Source organism: Spermophilus citellus (assembly GCF_964194105.1).
Source record: "Spermophilus citellus genome assembly, chromosome: 18".
NCBI lineage: Eukaryota > Metazoa > Chordata > Mammalia > Rodentia > Sciuridae > Spermophilus > Spermophilus citellus.
The window spans coordinates 47,097,082-47,115,792 of record NC_138200.1 but is presented as its reverse complement, the minus strand read 5'-3'; the positions used below and the strand labels follow the sequence as shown (position 1 = coordinate 47,115,792).

Genomic DNA, 18,711 nt, shown 5'->3' with positions numbered 1-18,711 from the left:
TGTATACATACTCTGGGATCTGTGGACCAAATCTTGACTTTTTACTATTTTTTAAAAGAAATAAAGTTTTACTAAAACACAGATATCCTCATTCTTTTATGACTTATAGGTCTACAGTTGAGTAGGTGTGACAGAGACAGTATGATGGGTAAAACCTAAAATACTTAATTACAAAAAATTTGTCAACTTCTACAGGAGACTGATAGAAATGTGGATTACACCAGTAATTTTGACAACTTGCCTCCCATATCTAATATTTTATTTCTCTTAAGATCCCTAAAATAATTTCTAGAGCTTTAGCAGTCAAATAAATTCTTTGTATTAACATACAGCTCCATGGGATGGGGATTGGTATTCTTCACAGCTACCTGAGAACCTTAGCACCCATGTGGCCCATGAAGGCACACACTTAATGTTAAGTATGGAACAAAAGCTGGCTTCTTTATTCTACCTTTGGGGAAAATCCCCATAAATACCATACAGACCACAAAGGGGTATCCTGATAAATACTGTGATATTTACTTGCTTTGAGAAAGGAATTTGCTCATTTTTTTTCATGGATTTATGATAAAACCGTGTTTTCTGACTGTGTCTTTCTCTCTATAGAACTCAGTGATAGCTGGTATATGGAGTTTGGGGGATTGAGACTAGAGATAGTCTTAGCCAAATCCTAGTCTCTAAATTTTCAAGCCTTGACAAATTCTCTGATTTCAGTAACATTTCTCTATCTAAAAGCATGAGGTGGCATGAAACCAAATTTCACTAAAAATATGCTTACTGTAGAATATGCATTAAACTCTCACAATGTCCAGTAGAGAGTAGGTGTTCAACAAGGGATACTGAAAATATTTTGTAGATCTTGGTTAATGCATATTTAGTATTTTAGGTCTGAGACCTTAATATACAACCCATTTACACTTTGTTATATTAACTGAATTACACATATTTGTATTCCCATTAAACACAATTATTATAGGTTGTTCTCTCTAGAAGCAGGTGTTCATTAGGGATCAGCACCTAGTCAAACAAGGAGACAGAAGCAGGATAGGCAGAGGGAAAAACCAAGCTACGATGCAGTTACAGCAGAACTTGACTCAACCTAGTGGGTATCTGTGGAATGAGTGTTGCCCATCAGTACAATCCTGAATCATGCAAAAATGAGGAGAGCCTTCATACTTCTGTTTGCTTAATTTCCAGGTCTGGAAATGTGTTTCCCTGCAAATGAGGCAGACACTAAGCAGTGGATTGCTGCAGGCTGCCTTAAGACCACAACCCTCACAGGTCCAGCATCTTTCCTTAAAGGGGACTACAAAGCCCATGCCTATCTCCATCATGGATGGGCACACAGAACTCATGCAGTGAAGTCACTTGATTAAATTCACTTTGCTAGCTGTCAAGCTGTCTTAGGTTGCCACCTCACTGGTCAGCATATTATGTCTTTCCTGAGGGAAATATATTTTTGTTATACACTTTCATAATCAAACACCAAAGTGTTAAATCAAATTGTCTGAAGTGTTTTCAGTGCAGCGTGAAATGGCAAACCTGACTATTAATTATCAATAACTATAATGATTCATTAAGTATTAATAAAAGACTTAAGATATAAGATGGTTAAAATAACATTATTTTTTGAGAGAGATGAAAACAAAGGAAAGTTATGAAATGGAATGTTAATAGCTTTTTTCTTTTTCTCCTTGTGATTGGTACATCCTATGTCCCTTCCAGAGGAAAAAATAATGATGCTTATATTCTGAGAGAAACAAAGATGACAGTGTAGGCAAAGCCATGATATCTAACAATATTATACTCATAGGGCAAAATAAATCCCTATTTTACATCATGACAAAGGGAGATTGGCATTCTTATCTGATGTTCAAATATTTATGGAAGTCCTTTCAACCAAGCCTTTATTTTTCCTTATATTTCTATGTTCTTGTTTGACACAATGTACTGTACAACCTTGCTTTTGATAAAGGACTATCAGATTTGACTTAATGTTGCAGAGGAAAACATAATATTGCATGTTTAAGAAGATGGCATATTAAAAATGGACAAATTCCATTTTCATCCATCCATCAAAAGCTTATTAGCTCTACCATGTGCCTGATGCCTGCTTGCTGGAGAATGGACTGGCCCTAGTTGAAGTGCCTTTCAAATGGGTCTCCAGGTACAAATTAAGTTTGAGATTATCTATTTAATTATGTAGCTTTGTAGTAAATGAGAATAAGATTTATATAAAGCCTTAGGAAGAATTAAAGGCATAGAGAGTATATGGAATGATACAAAGAACAGGAAAATACCTAAAAGCCCCAAAGCCAAGGGTCTCCAACAAGTGCAGAAGGAGCACAGTGTTTACAGTGTGGAGAGAAAGAGAGCACTTCTGGATAACCTCTGGTTAACAGCAAGAATATGATCTTGGGCTTTGCACAGTTTAAATGTACATGGCCAGATGAGATCATGTGGGGTAGGCATTTTGTTTAGGGATAGGAATTTGGGGCATAAAATAGGTTTTTTTTAACCTAGAAACAATCATATCTAACAGAACTATGGAATGGTGTATTTTTCCTATTACTATTGTATATTAAGCAAGAAAACAAGCCATTTCAATTAAAATGTGTCTCTAGTTTTTAACAATTACAGACCATATCTTGCCCACCAGTTAATTCCTGGTATTTACCATAGCTTTAGGATTTGATAGATGAATACCACTGTCCAGTTAAAATTTCAAAGCACATGTAAGTTTATGCCATTAAAGGAAAAAAAATACTGCTTCGATATAGTTTTGCACTACCCTTTTGTTATTTTGGGCTGTGTGTGCATATTTTCCATAAATATTTTCCTGTGTTGTAGATGATTCAGATCAAAATCAGAAAAACATCTCATCAAATATCACCATCATCATAAGTACCCAACATTTAGTAAGAGTTTATTATAGGTTGGACACTATAGTCAGGGTATGATACATATCATCTCACTAACTACAAGATTTGGGAAAATGCATATTATTCTCTTTTTATAAACATAGACATTGAAACTCACAAAAAATTCATATGGACAACTCCAATAATTTACTGGAAGGATTAAATGAGAAATTAATATTCAGGGCTTAGCTAAGAGACTGAAAATTAGGAAGAATAAAATAAAAAACATTAAATATATTACTATAGCAATAAAGGATACTAGATTAATTATTAGAGATTGACAAGGAATATGGTCTATGCAGCCTGCTGTCTAGTATTGTTCTTTTCTTCAGTTCACTTCATCTCTATTTTTTGTTCTGCACAGCACTTCCCAACTTTGCCTCTTTTTCACATAGAGGGAAGTCATCATTGGCACAATGAATAGCTCCAAATACATAGCATTTAAAAGAGATGAAGGGGCTGGGGACGTGGCTCAAGCGGTAGCGCGCTCGCCTGGCATGCGTGCGGCCCGGGTTCGATCCTCAGCACCACATACCAACAAAGATGTTGTGTCCGCCGAGAACTAAAAAATAAATATTAAAAAAAAATGCTTTAAAAAAAAAGAGATGAAGGCTACTTTTCAATCCCATATTGCCCTGGTCTCCTTAGGTCAGTGTGAACCTTTGGACCTTCTTGGAAATTGGTTGAGATTTCTATGTACTCAGGGTGAATTGTAAGGATCAATGTTATCGAAGTTGTCAAGATGGCTTCAGGAGAGAGCATTTTGTCCTCAAAACTCCTAATCTCCCACCAATGAAGAGCACACACCAGTGATAAATTTCACATTGCCACCTGAATTTCCTGACTTTAAGTATTTCTAAAATGGTGTAATTATCTTTTGCTAACAGTTAGGTGAACATTTTTGACCTATTTAGTGTATTTGAATAATCATAAAGAAATGCCTAAAAGGAAACAAAAGATAGAGAATATTTGTCTAATTTGAAAAGCAATGTGCTAGGCACAGTGGCTCACATCTGCAATCCCTGCAGCTCAGGAGGCTGAGGCAGGAAAACCATTAGTTCATTAGCAAGTTAGCAAGACCCATTAGCCTCAGGAAGTTAGCAAGACCCTGTCTCAAAATAAAATATAAAAAGGGAATAAGGATGTGGTCCAGTGGTTAAGTGCCTCTGGGTTTAATCCCTGATACCAAAAAAAAAAAAAAAAAAAAAGGAACAAGAGAATATTCTAAGAGCAAGAGTGTTCTGTTTCATCTAGACTCCCCAATTTCCTTTATTTCTCACATTCAAATGATCACTGCCACGGGGTCCTGAAAGATGAGTGATGTCCGCACAAAGGATGAGACAAGGAGTCATTCCATTGGAGCAATCTCCAGAGAAAGAGCTCTAATGCAGCTTTCTCTGGGTCATCTTTTATTGCAATTTTTCTCATCATTATGGATTCAGAATACGTCATTGAATTCACAATTTCCAAATTTTGCCAAGATGTGACATTTCCTTAACAGTCATTAGGGGCATAGAAAAATGAGACGTCAATTTACATTTTTCCAGGATGTGACATTTCCTTATCAATTATTATGGGTACAAAATCACTAATAAAATGCATCACTAATTTGCATTTTTCAGATTTTCCCAAGATGTACAATTTTTCCCAAAACGTACTATTTTCTTTTTAACAGATGCCAAACTGTGTAACCAGACTCTAAATCTCCTAACCTATCATTAACCTTTAAGTTTAAAGTACACCTGTACTTTATTTCTAATCTAAGATTCCCATCTAAAGAATTCCCCTTAAATCTTATACTTAAAATATCCTAAAGTCTATAAACTATTCTTAAGGCATCTTAAGGACCCATACAGCTAAAATCTTAAGAATTCTAAACTTAAAATCTAAATAAAATAACATTTCTTATAAAGCTACTTTAATTAATTCCTACATTTATTCTCATAAAACTAGTTGAGCTGCTTTCTCAAAGAGTTTCTTTGTTTCTTAGTCAAGGTACACTAGTTCTTATATCCTTGTAATCTCTCTCACTGAAAGGCAAGTTCTGAACATCGGTCCACTTACTGCCAATATTAACTATGCTCATCATAGGTCCCTACATGAGGTAAAAGAGGATTTATAGAACAGGGGGGTAATGTATCTTTATTTGCATTAACTTTCCTAAGTGTATAATGTAACTTTCCCTTAATCAAATAAAACTACATTGCTTATTGTGCAATAAGCACAATAATTAGGCTTTCTAAGAGGCCGGAGATATGGGCTTGGGTTCTTAGTTGATATAATCAATGTGGTGCCTAAAATTCTCATGACCTTTCAGAGAATGATTGTTGTTCATTATCACTTTTGTCCTCAATGTGCTGAGATAGTAGAGCATCCTTCTATCTCGTCCTCCATATGCTGAGAGGAAGTAGAACAGCCTTCAAGGCATATACTACCTGTTATGTTCTAGCCATCTGAAATCTAATTTGGTTTGGCATTAAGCATACTCACGCTTCCTGTCAGGAATATGAGCCTGAAAATGAAAAGTCCCAATTACATAAAAAAAGTTATCATGGTTTTGGTTTCCCACCAGTGCAGCTCTGCCAGCACGCATCCTCACTGTGACCTTGTCAAGACAGTGGCAGGGGGAGCGTCTTCACCAGATCACTGCCCTGCTTATTTTGCTTTCTAAGCTCACACATCATCATCATCTCTGTGTGGATCAGTCCTAACAGCCTCCTGCACAGTTGGCCTGCCAGCTGATTTCTAACAGTTTAGATCAACCTTGTCCATTATGGCAGCCTAAACTACATGTGGCTCTTGAGCATATATAAAATTTATTTGATTTAAATTAAATAACAATTTCAGTTCCTCAGTTACACTAGCTGTTAGCAAGAGCTAAATAGCCATAGGTAGCGCAGTGTCATCATATTGAATTTGAATTTGTGCTCTGTGATCACATTTCTACCACCCCAAATGTGATTTGGACCATGTCACTCTCCTGCTGTATGTTTTTTTGTGACCACCTCATCTATTTTCCCAAAGCAAACAAATAAATCTTGACATGGTCTATAAAATACATCCTGATTCCCTCCCTCATACATATCCTCCATTGATTCCTAAACTTAAACTGTACTCTTCTGTCTGAAAGTGTTCAAACATGCTGAACCTCTCCCTTGCTTAGGCTTGTCAATTTTTTGCTTTCTTTCAATAGGATTTTCTTTTTTTCTTTTTTTTTTTAGTGTTTTAATTATACACCAGTCCTTTTCTTGTCTTTTTCATGGCTCTATCACTGTTAGCTCTGAAATTGCTTATTTACTTTGTATTTTTCCAAGAGTAAGCTACCTAATTGTAAGGCTACCTAATGCAATGTGTTAATCATAGGAGATGTTCAATAGAGTTGCAGGAAAGAAGGGATAAAGGGATGAGATGGAAAGGAAGGAGGGACAGGAAATGACAGAATAGCTCTCTCTCAGTGCTTAACTTCCATCATGCCTAATCTGGCCCTTTAATTTTATTGATGTGATTTGCATAAACATCCCTCAAAGGCCTGTGTGTCAAAGGCTTGTTCTCTTTCCCCTTGGAGCTTTTGAGAGATCAGGGAACCTTTAGGATCTTTTGTTAGGTTTTAGGACACTGGATGCATTCTCTCAGAGAGGATAGTAGGACCCAGGTCTCTTCCTCTTTGGCTCTGCACCCTGGTGGTGAGATGAGCTGCTTTGCTTTGCTGTGTACTCCTGTCATGAGATACTGCTTTGCTACTGACCCAAAAGCAATGGGGCCAACCATTCATAGACAAAAACCTCCAAAACTTCAGGTCAAAATACTTTTTTTTCTCTATAAGCTGATTATTTCAGATATTTATTACAGTAATGGAACGCTAATGCATTTGTACTTCTTAAATCAAAATTTCTAGCTTTATATGTGTATTTCTCTCTATGGAGGCTTCAATGCTTGTATATTCTTTCTGAGAAAACCCTACTCTTAAACAGATGCTTAAACAGATTCTCATGCTATCTCTGATCAACCCCCTTCCCTGACACATGCATACACGTGCACACACGCACACACACACACACACACACACACAGCACAGCACGTATATAACCGTTCCCTTTGCTTTATTACAGAATTTGCCATTTTTCATTCCAAGCAATGAGAAAGTCACATATCATGAGTTAGAAATGATAACTTCCCTCCAAAACATCTAGCATCATATTTGACAGTAAAAGGCAATCACCAAAACTTTATTAAAATTAAACAAAAATGAAATTTTTAATTTAATCTATTCACAGGCTATAATGCTACATTCTATTTTTCTGTTTTCAATCGCATCATTATACATCAAATTCTTTGATATATATGCCATTTCTTTTTTAGTCTGGGGAAAAGACCTTTGTTTTACTATTTCCAAAGGTATTATATAAATATTGAAGACTTGATTGTGAGTCAAAAGTATCAAAGATTCACTCCAGAGCATTTTTTTGTTTTGTTTCAATGTTACATAAAATGGTGTAAAAATAATAAAATATGAAAATAATGTTATTTTCCCAAAATATATGTGGAATAAATAGTAAAACAAAGCTGGGCATGGTGGCATACACCTGTAATTACAGCAGCTTGGAGGGCTGAGGCTGGAGGATCAAAAGTTCAAAGCCAGCCTCAGCAACTTGGTGAGGCCCTAAACAACTCAGTGAGACCCTGTCTCAAAAAACAAAACCATAAAAACAAAAAAATCAGGCTGGGGATGTGACAGAGTGGTTAAATATCCCTGGATACAATCCCCAATACCAAACAAGAATAAAAAAGTAAACAATACACCAACCCACCCACTGAGAGGACAAAACCACCAACATAGATCAGGAAAGTTCGATTTCCATATTTAACCTGAGGTTGAAAAAATATGCCTGAGAATCATTGTGTTGAGTGACTGTCTTTTATTCTTTGTGCAAAAATAGCAAGAAGGGTCTGGGTGCAATGGCGTATGCCAGAATTGCGAGTTTGAACCCAGCCTCAGCAAAAGTGAGGCACTAAGCAACTAAGTGAGATATCCTGTCTCTCAATAAAATAAAAAATAGGGCTGGGGATATGACTCAGTCAATCCCCAGTACCCTAATAAAAAAAAAAAATGGCAAGAAGGATTGTTTGAAATTATTTTTTTTGTCCACATGGACTGCAGATGCCAGAACATTTCAGATACATTTGTTGTTATTTAATACATAAATACTTGGTTGAATTCTTTCTACAAATAAAGATAATCACTTCCTATATTGGCACTTAATAAAGTATTTTAAAACATCTACCATGCATTATCTCATTTAGACTGCACATTACCATTTCAGGTAAGCTATCTCCATGTTCTCATTATTCAGATGAGGTAATTGGGGGTCAGACCTACAAATTGGACTTAGCAGAGAAGTTGTCCTCTGGAGAAGTCATCACATGTTTCACAAATATTGTAGTTGGAGTAATGTAGTTCAAAAAACACTTTTTCTATCTGTTATTTATTTGACTATTATGATGATGGCTACAGTTGCTTGTGTGAACTACAGACTTAGTTCTATTAATTCCGTTTGTGTTGCTCTAGAGTCATGGGAAATAAGAAGAGAGCATGTTTTGACATTGGAAATTTGCTTCTATAATTCTGAAAATGTTCTTGAAATTGTCACAAACACATGTTATTTAAGGTAGACAAAGATAGTAATTTAGCAGGGGATGGGTCCTTAGTGTGGCTTTGTGGCATTGGGGATGGTTTGAGGAAAAAGAAGTAGAAAGTTCTTTAAATGCACACACAAGTCTTTTACACATTAGCATGTCAATACAAGAGCTTGGAGTTTTATCCCAAATATTGGTATGAAATGTATATAGCTGCACTGTGCTAATTGAGGAAATATATTTCTCAGGTAAAAGTTGTATTTGGTATTAGCAACAGCACAGATATAGAAGTGTGCTATTTCCTAACAATACTATTCAGTTGTCCCTTTGACCTATTCTCAAGGACGGCCTAAGTGTTATTTTCTTTAATTTACTTCTGATCTCTATAATCTTCTCTGAATTGGATAAAACTGGTGGCATAAACTTGTATCTGGTCAAAGTGCTGTGTTTTAAATTGCCGTCTTTGAACCAGATCCTAAGCAACTAGCTTAGAAATTTTCCTGCATTTGTATCCTTAATTCCACAAAGTAAAATATGAAGTCTTTAGCATTTGCTTTTAAGGAATACTACTTTAGACTTGAAACAGTAGTACTGAAGCCAAGCAGGATATTTGTTGGATTAAAAATGAGGAAGTTTAAACAGGATTTCTGTGAATCATGCTTATCAAGGATAATGTACTTTCTAAAACCTATCTATGGCACTTGAAAGGGACTGTCAGTTTCCAAAACTTCCATCTTTAGAACTGATATCAACATGACCTATGGATCCCAATTTCTCACATGCCACTTTCCTACTGTGTTAATGAGAAGTTTCTCTTATTGAAGGATGATGATTCTCCCATGTGAATACTATTCTTCTAAAGCGAGATGAGATCTTTTGTCTAACACATTTTGAGTAATCCTGCAAAGGAATAGCTCATTTAATGTGTGCCTATACTCAAGAAATAAGAATGGAGTTTTCAATACTGGAGATGCTAGGTCTCTGAGAATATAAATTAGAAGGCAGCTCCCTTTTGAATATGAAGAATAGGACCCAAATTGATTCTTTCCTCTTCTTTCCCTCTCCCTTACATCTTTTTTTTTTCTGTTTGTTCAGTACTGGGAATGAGTCCAGGGGCAATTTACCACTGAGCTATAGGCCCCAGGCCTTTATGCTTTCTATTTTGAGATTGAATCTCTCTAAATTGCTTGGGGCCTCACTAAGTTGCTGAGACTGGCCTTGAACTTGTGATCCTCATGCCTCAGTCTCCATAGCTGCTGAAATCACTGGTATTCACTGCTACACTCATCTCCCACTCGGTTCTTTAGCACACTGCTTCACCGATACTAGTAATCATAATAAATACTCAAAAATTGCTTGAGCATCCATCCAGGAAGCAGTTTTTGACTAAGTGAAATGCAAAATTCCAACTTTTTTGATATTATGATATGTGAATCCATCATTTTCTTTTTGTGTATAAAGATAAAAGAAATTCCTCACAACTCCGAATTTCCCACTGAAGAAAAATTCACACCAAAGACAAATTTTACACCGCCAGGAACATGTTTGAAGAATAATAGGATAGAATTCTTAAGAAAGAGAGGTAAACAAAGCCTGGGGCCACATGTTGAAGGTTCCATGAGCTAGAATACACAACATAGTGCTCTTCCTTCAGCTTGGAGGCCTTGCTCATTGGAGATACCCATTGTGGGAGACATTTCCAAAGTGAAGAACAGTGATATAGACAAATAACACAAATGGTATATTAGAGTCATTCTTCCCTTCTCAAAACTAACACAGGATGTCAATAGTAAGCTTTACTCGGACCATTACATTTCTGGGTTTTCATCTCCATAATCAATCCATGCTTTTACAGGTGTCTTACAGACTGAAGAAGTGGCTCATCACTTTATTTACTTATTTTGGCATCTGACATGAGTTGTCTGTCAACTCGTTTAATGCAAAGATCCACTCTATGAGTCACATACTTTTTACTGTTTATAAAGGAGAGGGATAGTTTCTACGGGATACCCTAGATGAGTCAACTGAGGGTTCTCTTGATCCTCAGGTTGTGTTTATTTCATTTCACCTGCTGTTACTCAGAACACTAGGATTACCCCCCAAATGAAAGTGACTTTAGGGTGTCCTTCTGAGATATTTACCTCAAATCATGACATCCTGAGAACTTACAGGGCATATAGAACTCTAAAATTGAAGCCATGGCTCCAAATTTGTTATTTTCAACCCACTCTGCTTTTCTTTGAAAGCATTTTTTTTTCCTGTGAATTTTCAGTAATGAAGCCAAGTTGTGAACTTGTGCAGCTAGATCAGAGATCTAGCCCTGTTCATTAGAAGAAGATGAGGAGTATTCGAGGGGCCAGTGACCAAGGGCTCGCCTGGGAGCCTAAAAGAAGCAGCCAGAAACCCAAGGCATGCCCTCAAACCACAGAGCAGAGTCTGTGAGAATACAAAGGTGGATTTGGATTAACGGTTTATCCAGAGGTCTATAAAAATAATCAGAGGTGGAGGCTCTTAATCCTGATCCTCAGGAGCAGTTCAAACCTAAGTATCTTATTTAGCAAATCATCTTGATTTAGATGTTATATTTGAACACTTAGGCAACCATATATGTTCATATTAGTGCATATCAAAGTGAGAAAAATAGTTGTTAGACTGTATGTCTAGTTTTCTCGGGCTGTTTTAACAAAGCCCCATAGATGAGGCAGATTCTCCACTACAGAATTTAATTTCTGACATTGCTGTGGTCGGGAGTTCTGAGATCAGCAAGCCAGCATGGTCAGGTTCTGCTGAGGCCTTTCTTCGATTGCAGACTCATGGCTTCTGGTTATATTCTCACATCGTAGAAGGGGGCTTGCTAGTTCTCTGGAATTTCTTTTATAAGAATTTAATGATAATTTCTTATAAATTATAAGAATTAACTATTCAGAAGGCAGAGCCCTCATGTCCATTTTCTTATACAATGACCTTGGAGGGTAGGATTTCAACATACGAGTTTTGGGATGCTGGCACTCTTGTGTCTATGTTTTCCATTTAGAATATTGAATACACATATAGGTATTCAAGGATGTCTCACTGTCCTATAAGTGATGTGAAAGCCCTTGGCACAGTGCTCCCTGCAGTGGTCAGCACATGTGTTGTGAAGTGTCATAGGTGTCATCTCATCTGATCACCCAGACAATCCTAAATAGTCAGGTGTGATTACAATATCCCCATTTTATGCATGAATAAGGTAAGCCCCTTCCAAGATTGTTTTTATGCCTGGGTTGCAGAATGAATTATACATATAGGTATTCAATCTATCTTAGCTCTTTACCACTTGTGTTATATAAATGTCCTGGTGTTTGGAAGCTAGTCAGCCGTGAACAGGTGAGCAGGGAAGGATCGGGAAGGGCAACTGAAAATCACAGGAGCCATAACTGACAGATGAGCACCCTGAAGAGAGGGCTCAGTATATATAAAACCTCCCTCAGCCTTAATTAAGAAAAAACTTAACCATGTTCATTATCTCTTGTAACCAAGTCTCTGGGACCCTTTGTTTTCAATGAAACTGTGTCACAATCCCCAATCACCCTGATAGCCCAAACATCTAAACCCTCACAAAATTTGATGGGTGTAATTCAAAGAGTAATAAACTGATTAAAGTGACTGGAAATTGGGACAAAAACAGAGTCTCAATTTCCTTAAAATCTCCAACTCTGAGCACCACACCACCTTCTTCGAGGCAGTCCCTGTATTTCCTATGATGTTACTCAAAAGTAAAAAGGTGAACATGGGAGGGATTCTTATGAAAAACTAGAAGTAAAACTTCCCTGGGACTTTCAATAAAACTGGAAAGCAGGAGAGGCAGGAGTGTTTCTCTGAGAGGACCCACTCTATCCCTTAGTAGTGTTCCCTTTCCCCCTATTCCTTCTATTCTAATAAACTCATGCCTATTACTCTGATTAACGTGTCTGAAGTCTTTCTGGCTTGATTACAGGAACTGGGATGTAGAGGGGACCTTGCACTGCCTCAGTTTTTCAGAAGTCCCTATAACACTCATCTCTGAGAATTTTATTTTTCTTCCACTCATTATACAATTAGCCCATTGTATCTGTGGGATTCTGCATTTGCAGTTTCAAACAACTGCTATTTCAAAAATCATGGATTGGAAATATTCGGATAAAAAATACAGAAAATTCCTAAAAGCAAAACTTGAATTTCTCACTTGCCAAGCACCATGCAACTTTTATTCTTATCATATTATTCAAACAGTACAGGATAATGTCTAGGTACCTAGCACCTGCATTGTATTAGATACTATAAATAATCTAGAAATTATTTAAAGAATATGGAAGAATGTGTGAAAATTAGATGCAAATACCACGCCAATTTATATAAGGGACTCAAGCACCCCTAAGACTTATAAAGGTTGGTATCTATGAAGGGAACATGGAACCAATCTACAGTGGTTGCCAGGAGATCGCAGTATAATAAATCAGGAGAGACAGAAGAAGAACAAGCACTGTGCTTGGTACACATTTGGGGCTTAATGCATGCTTGTTGACTGTGATGTCAGAATTTTCTTGTTTCGTAGTTCTTTGAGTTCTCATTATAGAGTTTACTAGGCAATACAATGTATGAAATTTTCTAAAGAGGCAGCCAGGTGATATAGTTGAAGTGGACTCTAGACTGAATTTTAATCCAAGTCACTTCCCTCCCATCAAGTTCCTTCAGAATATATGATATTCTTACCTTTGATCTTACTCCAGGGCTGTATTTATAGTCTGTTTTACAAATTCTTGTGACTCACTCATAAAGTCTGTCATGAACTGAAACTTTTAAAAATGAGAAAAAATACCCCTGTGTTTGTTAAAGTCATGGAAGTTAAAGAACACCTAAATATTTTCCTGGTTTTCTGTCATTTATAAATTGTTAAGGAAGAGGTCTTCCCTACAACTTTCCAAATGGCAAAGTTTATTAAGATTTCATTAATAAGAGACATTAACAACAATGGTAATGATGATGATCCTATCTTTAGTACTTACCAAGTGCCAGAGATTGATTCATGCTTTATTTTTATTTTTTTATAACCACTCCTTGAATATAGATCCTTCATTTTTTTTTTGTCAGCAAAGAAATTGAGGCTAAGTGAATTTACTAATTATCTCAGAAACAGCAATACATAAATAATAGAGATACAATTTGCTCCAAGTTTGTGATCTGTATGACACATATTTGCATAAGAAATTAAACAAACAGCATTGTTTTTAAATGCCAACTTCTAAATATCCTGTCACTGTTCCCAGTACTTCTTCTAGGCTAGAAGTTCAAGGCAGTTACTGGATATGTACCAAATAACCAGGGAGTGTGTTTTCGATTTGGGATTCATAGAATATCAGTTATTAGATTGATTCTTGTTTACTGCAGCCTCTGGGAAATTGGTTGTTGCATGAATGTGTGAGGTTCCACAATGAGACAATAAAATTACTAGCACACAGAAATGCCTGTAAAATTTATTTACAAATAGGATGCAGGAAGTGATAATTAAACCTCTGGATATTTCTTAGCCTTTTAAGAGTCAGACTATATGTGATATCTGGAACAAATCACATGTCTGTTCAGTAATTTTATAGTTCAACTCAAACTCTAATCAACTGTTATTTGTTCCCGTGGAAAATGGCCTTTAGTTTTCTTTCCATAATGCAGGAGATTCAAATAATTTTCTGCAATAAATACCTTCTCATGCTCAGGATTTTATTGAGAACTTTATTATTTTTCATATCTGCCTCTGGATTCTTAAATCCTTTCTGAATTCTCCAGTCATCTTTGTGAGTGGGGATGGAGGGTGTATGGTCTAGTATGTGTATACAAGTGACTTTCTTAGTTTTATATGTAGCTGAGTCATTATTAAATCAAGAGTTATAACTTCATCTTTCATGTTTTTGTCCAAAGAATTTATCAATAAACAATTGTCAATAAAATAAGTATTTTAAGATATTTTTCTAAGTACTTCAATGATACTCGTCATGGGTGGGGAGGATTTAATAAAGATACTCCCCTATTTCTTACATTTTTTTTATTGGTGCATTATAGTTGTATATAATGGTGGGATTTGTTGTTACATATTCATACATGCACACAATAGAATAATATAAATTGGCCAGTACACTCCCTAGTACTTCCCCCATCACTCCCTTTCTCCCATCCCTGGAAAGATGCCTTTTTCTATGGCCTTTAGATTTAATATAAAGCATATGCCTACTACTTCTAATAAAAACAAATAACTAAAAGAGGAAGGAATAATTCATAAGTACTCCTATCTATACCTCTCTACCAACCTATCTAATCAGCTAGCTAGCTATCCCCATAAGTAGATATTCAGATAGGCAGATATATATTCATTTACAGGCATATTTGAAATCTGCAACAAAATCTAAAATGTTAACTGTACAAAGGTACAATAGAATACTACAGGAACTCAGCCATGTCAATGTTTATAGCAGTCCAATTCACAATAGGTAAATTGTGGAACCAACCCAGATGCCCTTCAGTAGATGAATGGATAGGGGAACTTTGGTATATATACACAATGGAACATTACTCAGCATTAAAAGAGAATAAAATCATGGCATTTGCAGGTAAATAGATGGAGTTGGAAAATATAATGCTAAATGAAGTAAGTCAATCCCCCCAAAACAAAGGCAGAATATTTTCTTTCAAATGAGTATGCTGACTCATAATGGCGATGGGGGAGCATGGGAGGAATGAAGGAACTTTAGATAAGGCAAAGGGGGAGGGAGGAGAAGGGAGGTGCTAGAGGATAGGAATGAAGGAGGAATAAGTTAGACATTGTTACTCAAAGTACGTGTATGAAGACACGAATGGTGTGAAAATACTTTGTGTACAATCAGTAACTTGAAAAATTGTGCTCTATATTTTTAATATGAAATGAATTGCCATCATGTAAAACAAATTAGAATAAATAATTTAATTTAAAAAAGAAAAAAAAAAACAAAATAAAACTAAACTAAACTAGACCAAAAGAAAAGAATTTTAGGGGAATATACTTGTCTAATCTATTAGAACAACATGCACTTATTTTTGAATATATCATAAATGTTTATGAAGACTCTGCGTATAATTACAACTAGCAAGGGGCCATTTTTCAGATTTGAAGTTGATGAGTATTGGTGAATACAGAGATTTTATGTGCACTATCTATGATATCACCTCAACTATGAAGGGCTTATTTAGCCTTCCTGCCTGAAATGGGGTTGTCTACATCTTTCTTGGGGCTTCCCTCCTATCCTGTTTAAGTTGCTCTCACTGCTTATTTATGCACTAATTTTTCTAAGAAAGTTTTTTACTTGGTAAAGCTTTACTGGATACAGTTTTGCATATTGAGAATATAAATCTTGGTATGTAAAAAAGATACCAATAAAGGATGTGGAGAATGATTTCTATATTACCTTGTTTCTTAGTGCTCTTGATAAGCAGATTGCTCTAGACACTGAACATTTTCTCATTGTCTTATCCAAAAGTTTTCTTTTTTTCAATAGAGGCATAATTACAAGTTTATTTGAAGTTCTTAATTTATCAAGTTAGTGTTATAGATACATTAAAATATCTATTTTACTTTTTATAAAACATTTATTAAAGGACCAATGATGATCTGATTTCTACATACTGAGACTGAAAGAAACTCTGAACACATACTTAAAATGAAAACAAAGAAAAACAAATCTGTGTGTGTGTGTGTGTGTGTGTGAGAGAGAGAGAGAGAGAGAGAGAGAGAGAGAGAGAGAGAGAGAGAGATGGAAGGAAGACCCGAGAAATGTGGTGGAGTGAAAAGTTTAACAAAGAATATATTTACCTTAATCTGCTATGGATAACCTGCTGCCTGGCACCATCTTACTTTGGGCTTGAGTTCATTGTTAAATATGATATTTTGTGGCAACTACTAATTATCATAAGCTGTCCTATAAATGTGATTGATTGTCCAATTAGCCCTTCATCAGTATCCGTTTTTGAAGATGCTACCTATTGAAACCAATGGCAGTTTGTGACCTCCATGTTGTATATGTAGCTAATTGCTCCTTAGACAATAATTATTAAGTTCCTTGTGCCTCATTCAGTCATTTTGTTTAACAAATGGTGATGCCACAGAGTTTCCCAATTCATTAGACTTCACAACTATGGCTCTCTGAGGATTACTAAAGGTCTGCGTGGAATGTATGGATCACATAAATGTTGAAGTAGATTACAGTTATATCTGTTTTGTAGGTTTTCCATCGACCGTCACACTGACCTGGAGAGACAGTTCAACATTAATGCAGATGATGGGAAGATCACTCTGGCAACACCACTTGACAGAGAATTAAGTGTGTGGCATAACATAACAATCATTGCAACTGAAATTAGTAAGTGCCTGGGTTTATTCCTGTTTTTCCTTATTTGACTGGATTCAATTTATTCCTATTGATCATGTGATGAATGGTCCCTGTTTCTGTTAGATATTTTGGCATTGGCACTTATTTTATTGCTCCCAAGGAGCATTTCAGTGTATCACCTCAACACAAAATTTCCTTACACAATCCCAAATTACCAATGTTTTCAAGATATGTGGGAAGCAAATATTCTTATTTCCAAATATTTTGATATCTTGTATCTGTTATTCAGCCATTAAAATAATGTTTTATATTTTAAAACATGGAAAAAGATTTAGTTGAAAGGGTAAGTGAAAAAAATTAAGAACTGTACACTATGAAGAAGTAAACACAGATACATATTGTATTGTATATACAATATAGAAATAACTGTTGACATATTCAGACTGTAAATATACATATTCATATGCAGAAAGTAGGGAAGAAAACGTTGCTCTTTTGCTCTTTCAATATATATCATTTGGGGCTGGGTGAGGTGGCGCATGTCTGTAATCCTAGAGGCTTGGGAGACTGAGGCAGGGGGATTGCAAGTTCAAAGCCAGCCTCAGCAATGGTATAGCGTTAAACAACTCAGTGAGACTCTGTCTCTAAATAAAATGCAAAACAGGGCTGGGGATGTGACTCAGTGGTCAAGTACCCCTGAGTTCAATCCCTGGTACCAAAAATAATATAATATATATATATATATATATATATATATATATATATATATATATAGATAGATAGATAGATATAGATATAGATATATAGATAGATAGATATAGATATAGATATAGATATGTAATTTTGAAGATATGAGACCACAAATATTTTTTATTGTACTTATTAGATTTGAAGATATTTTATATAGTAGTCAGACTATTTAAGCATATCTTTGGTATAAGTTCAATGCAATATTTCATATTTTTAAAAATTTAAGCTGTTCTGTAGGGGAGGAGGTTTGGTTTTTTATTAAATAACACTTTAGTCTTTCTATTAATTTTTAATGAGCATAAATGTTTTGCACTTAATGGATCCACCATTGAGTCTCTAAGCTATTGCAAAATGGTGAGATTTAGTAAGACATGATCTTTTACAGCTTTTACTTAGTATAACTTTTTAATACTGTACAAAAACTTGAAAAAGTGGCATGACATTCATTTTATTTTTGAGCAAAATAAATTTTGCACATTATCTAAATATCTTCTTTCCAGGAAGGACCTGATTAGGTCTTCAAAGTTATACACAAAGGGAGAGAATACATTCCTGAAGGAGTTTGGTAAAGGGAATCTTCAGAAGCAAATAAAAAATCAACTTTAGGGGTCTGGGCGTGTAGTAGTAGAATGCTTATCTAGCATGCAACAAGCCCTAAGTTGCATCTCCAGCGGAGGGGGGTTAAAAATCATCCTAAAGAAAGACTTATTACCCTCCACCTCACCAAGCGCGAATGTGCACACACAAGCACACACACACACACACAGCATAGAGAGGACTCAGAGAATAATTAAAGGTGCATACCTCAAAATTCACTCTGTGTTTTCTTGTACCTAATGTGAAAACTGGAACATATCTCTGAGATCCATGACTTATTTGTAGGAAGAGTTATCCAGGTATTCAGAAGAGGCACAATGTTCTCTTATTCTTAGATGTGTCCTCCATGGAGCCTTATAAGCAGAACCTTTGGGTGAAAGAGAGCAGATGTGAGCAATGTCTATTTGTTGTAGCAACTTGAGTTCAGGCAGAGAACATAC

General features: G+C 35.8%; 1 protein-coding gene across 1 annotated transcript in view; it reads left to right on the top strand.

Annotated features, from left to right (window-relative positions):
* The window catches only part of CDH8 (cadherin 8), a gene marked incomplete at its 3' end in the record, with an annotated part of 348,742 nt that overhangs the window by 210,985 nt on the left and 119,046 nt on the right, over positions 1–18,711 (top strand). The window contains exon 8 of the mRNA XM_081274667.1: positions 16,818–16,954. Within this exon, the coding sequence (XP_081130793.1) occupies positions 16,818–16,954 (137 nt within the window). The remainder of the gene's footprint in view (positions 1–16,817; positions 16,955–18,711) is intronic.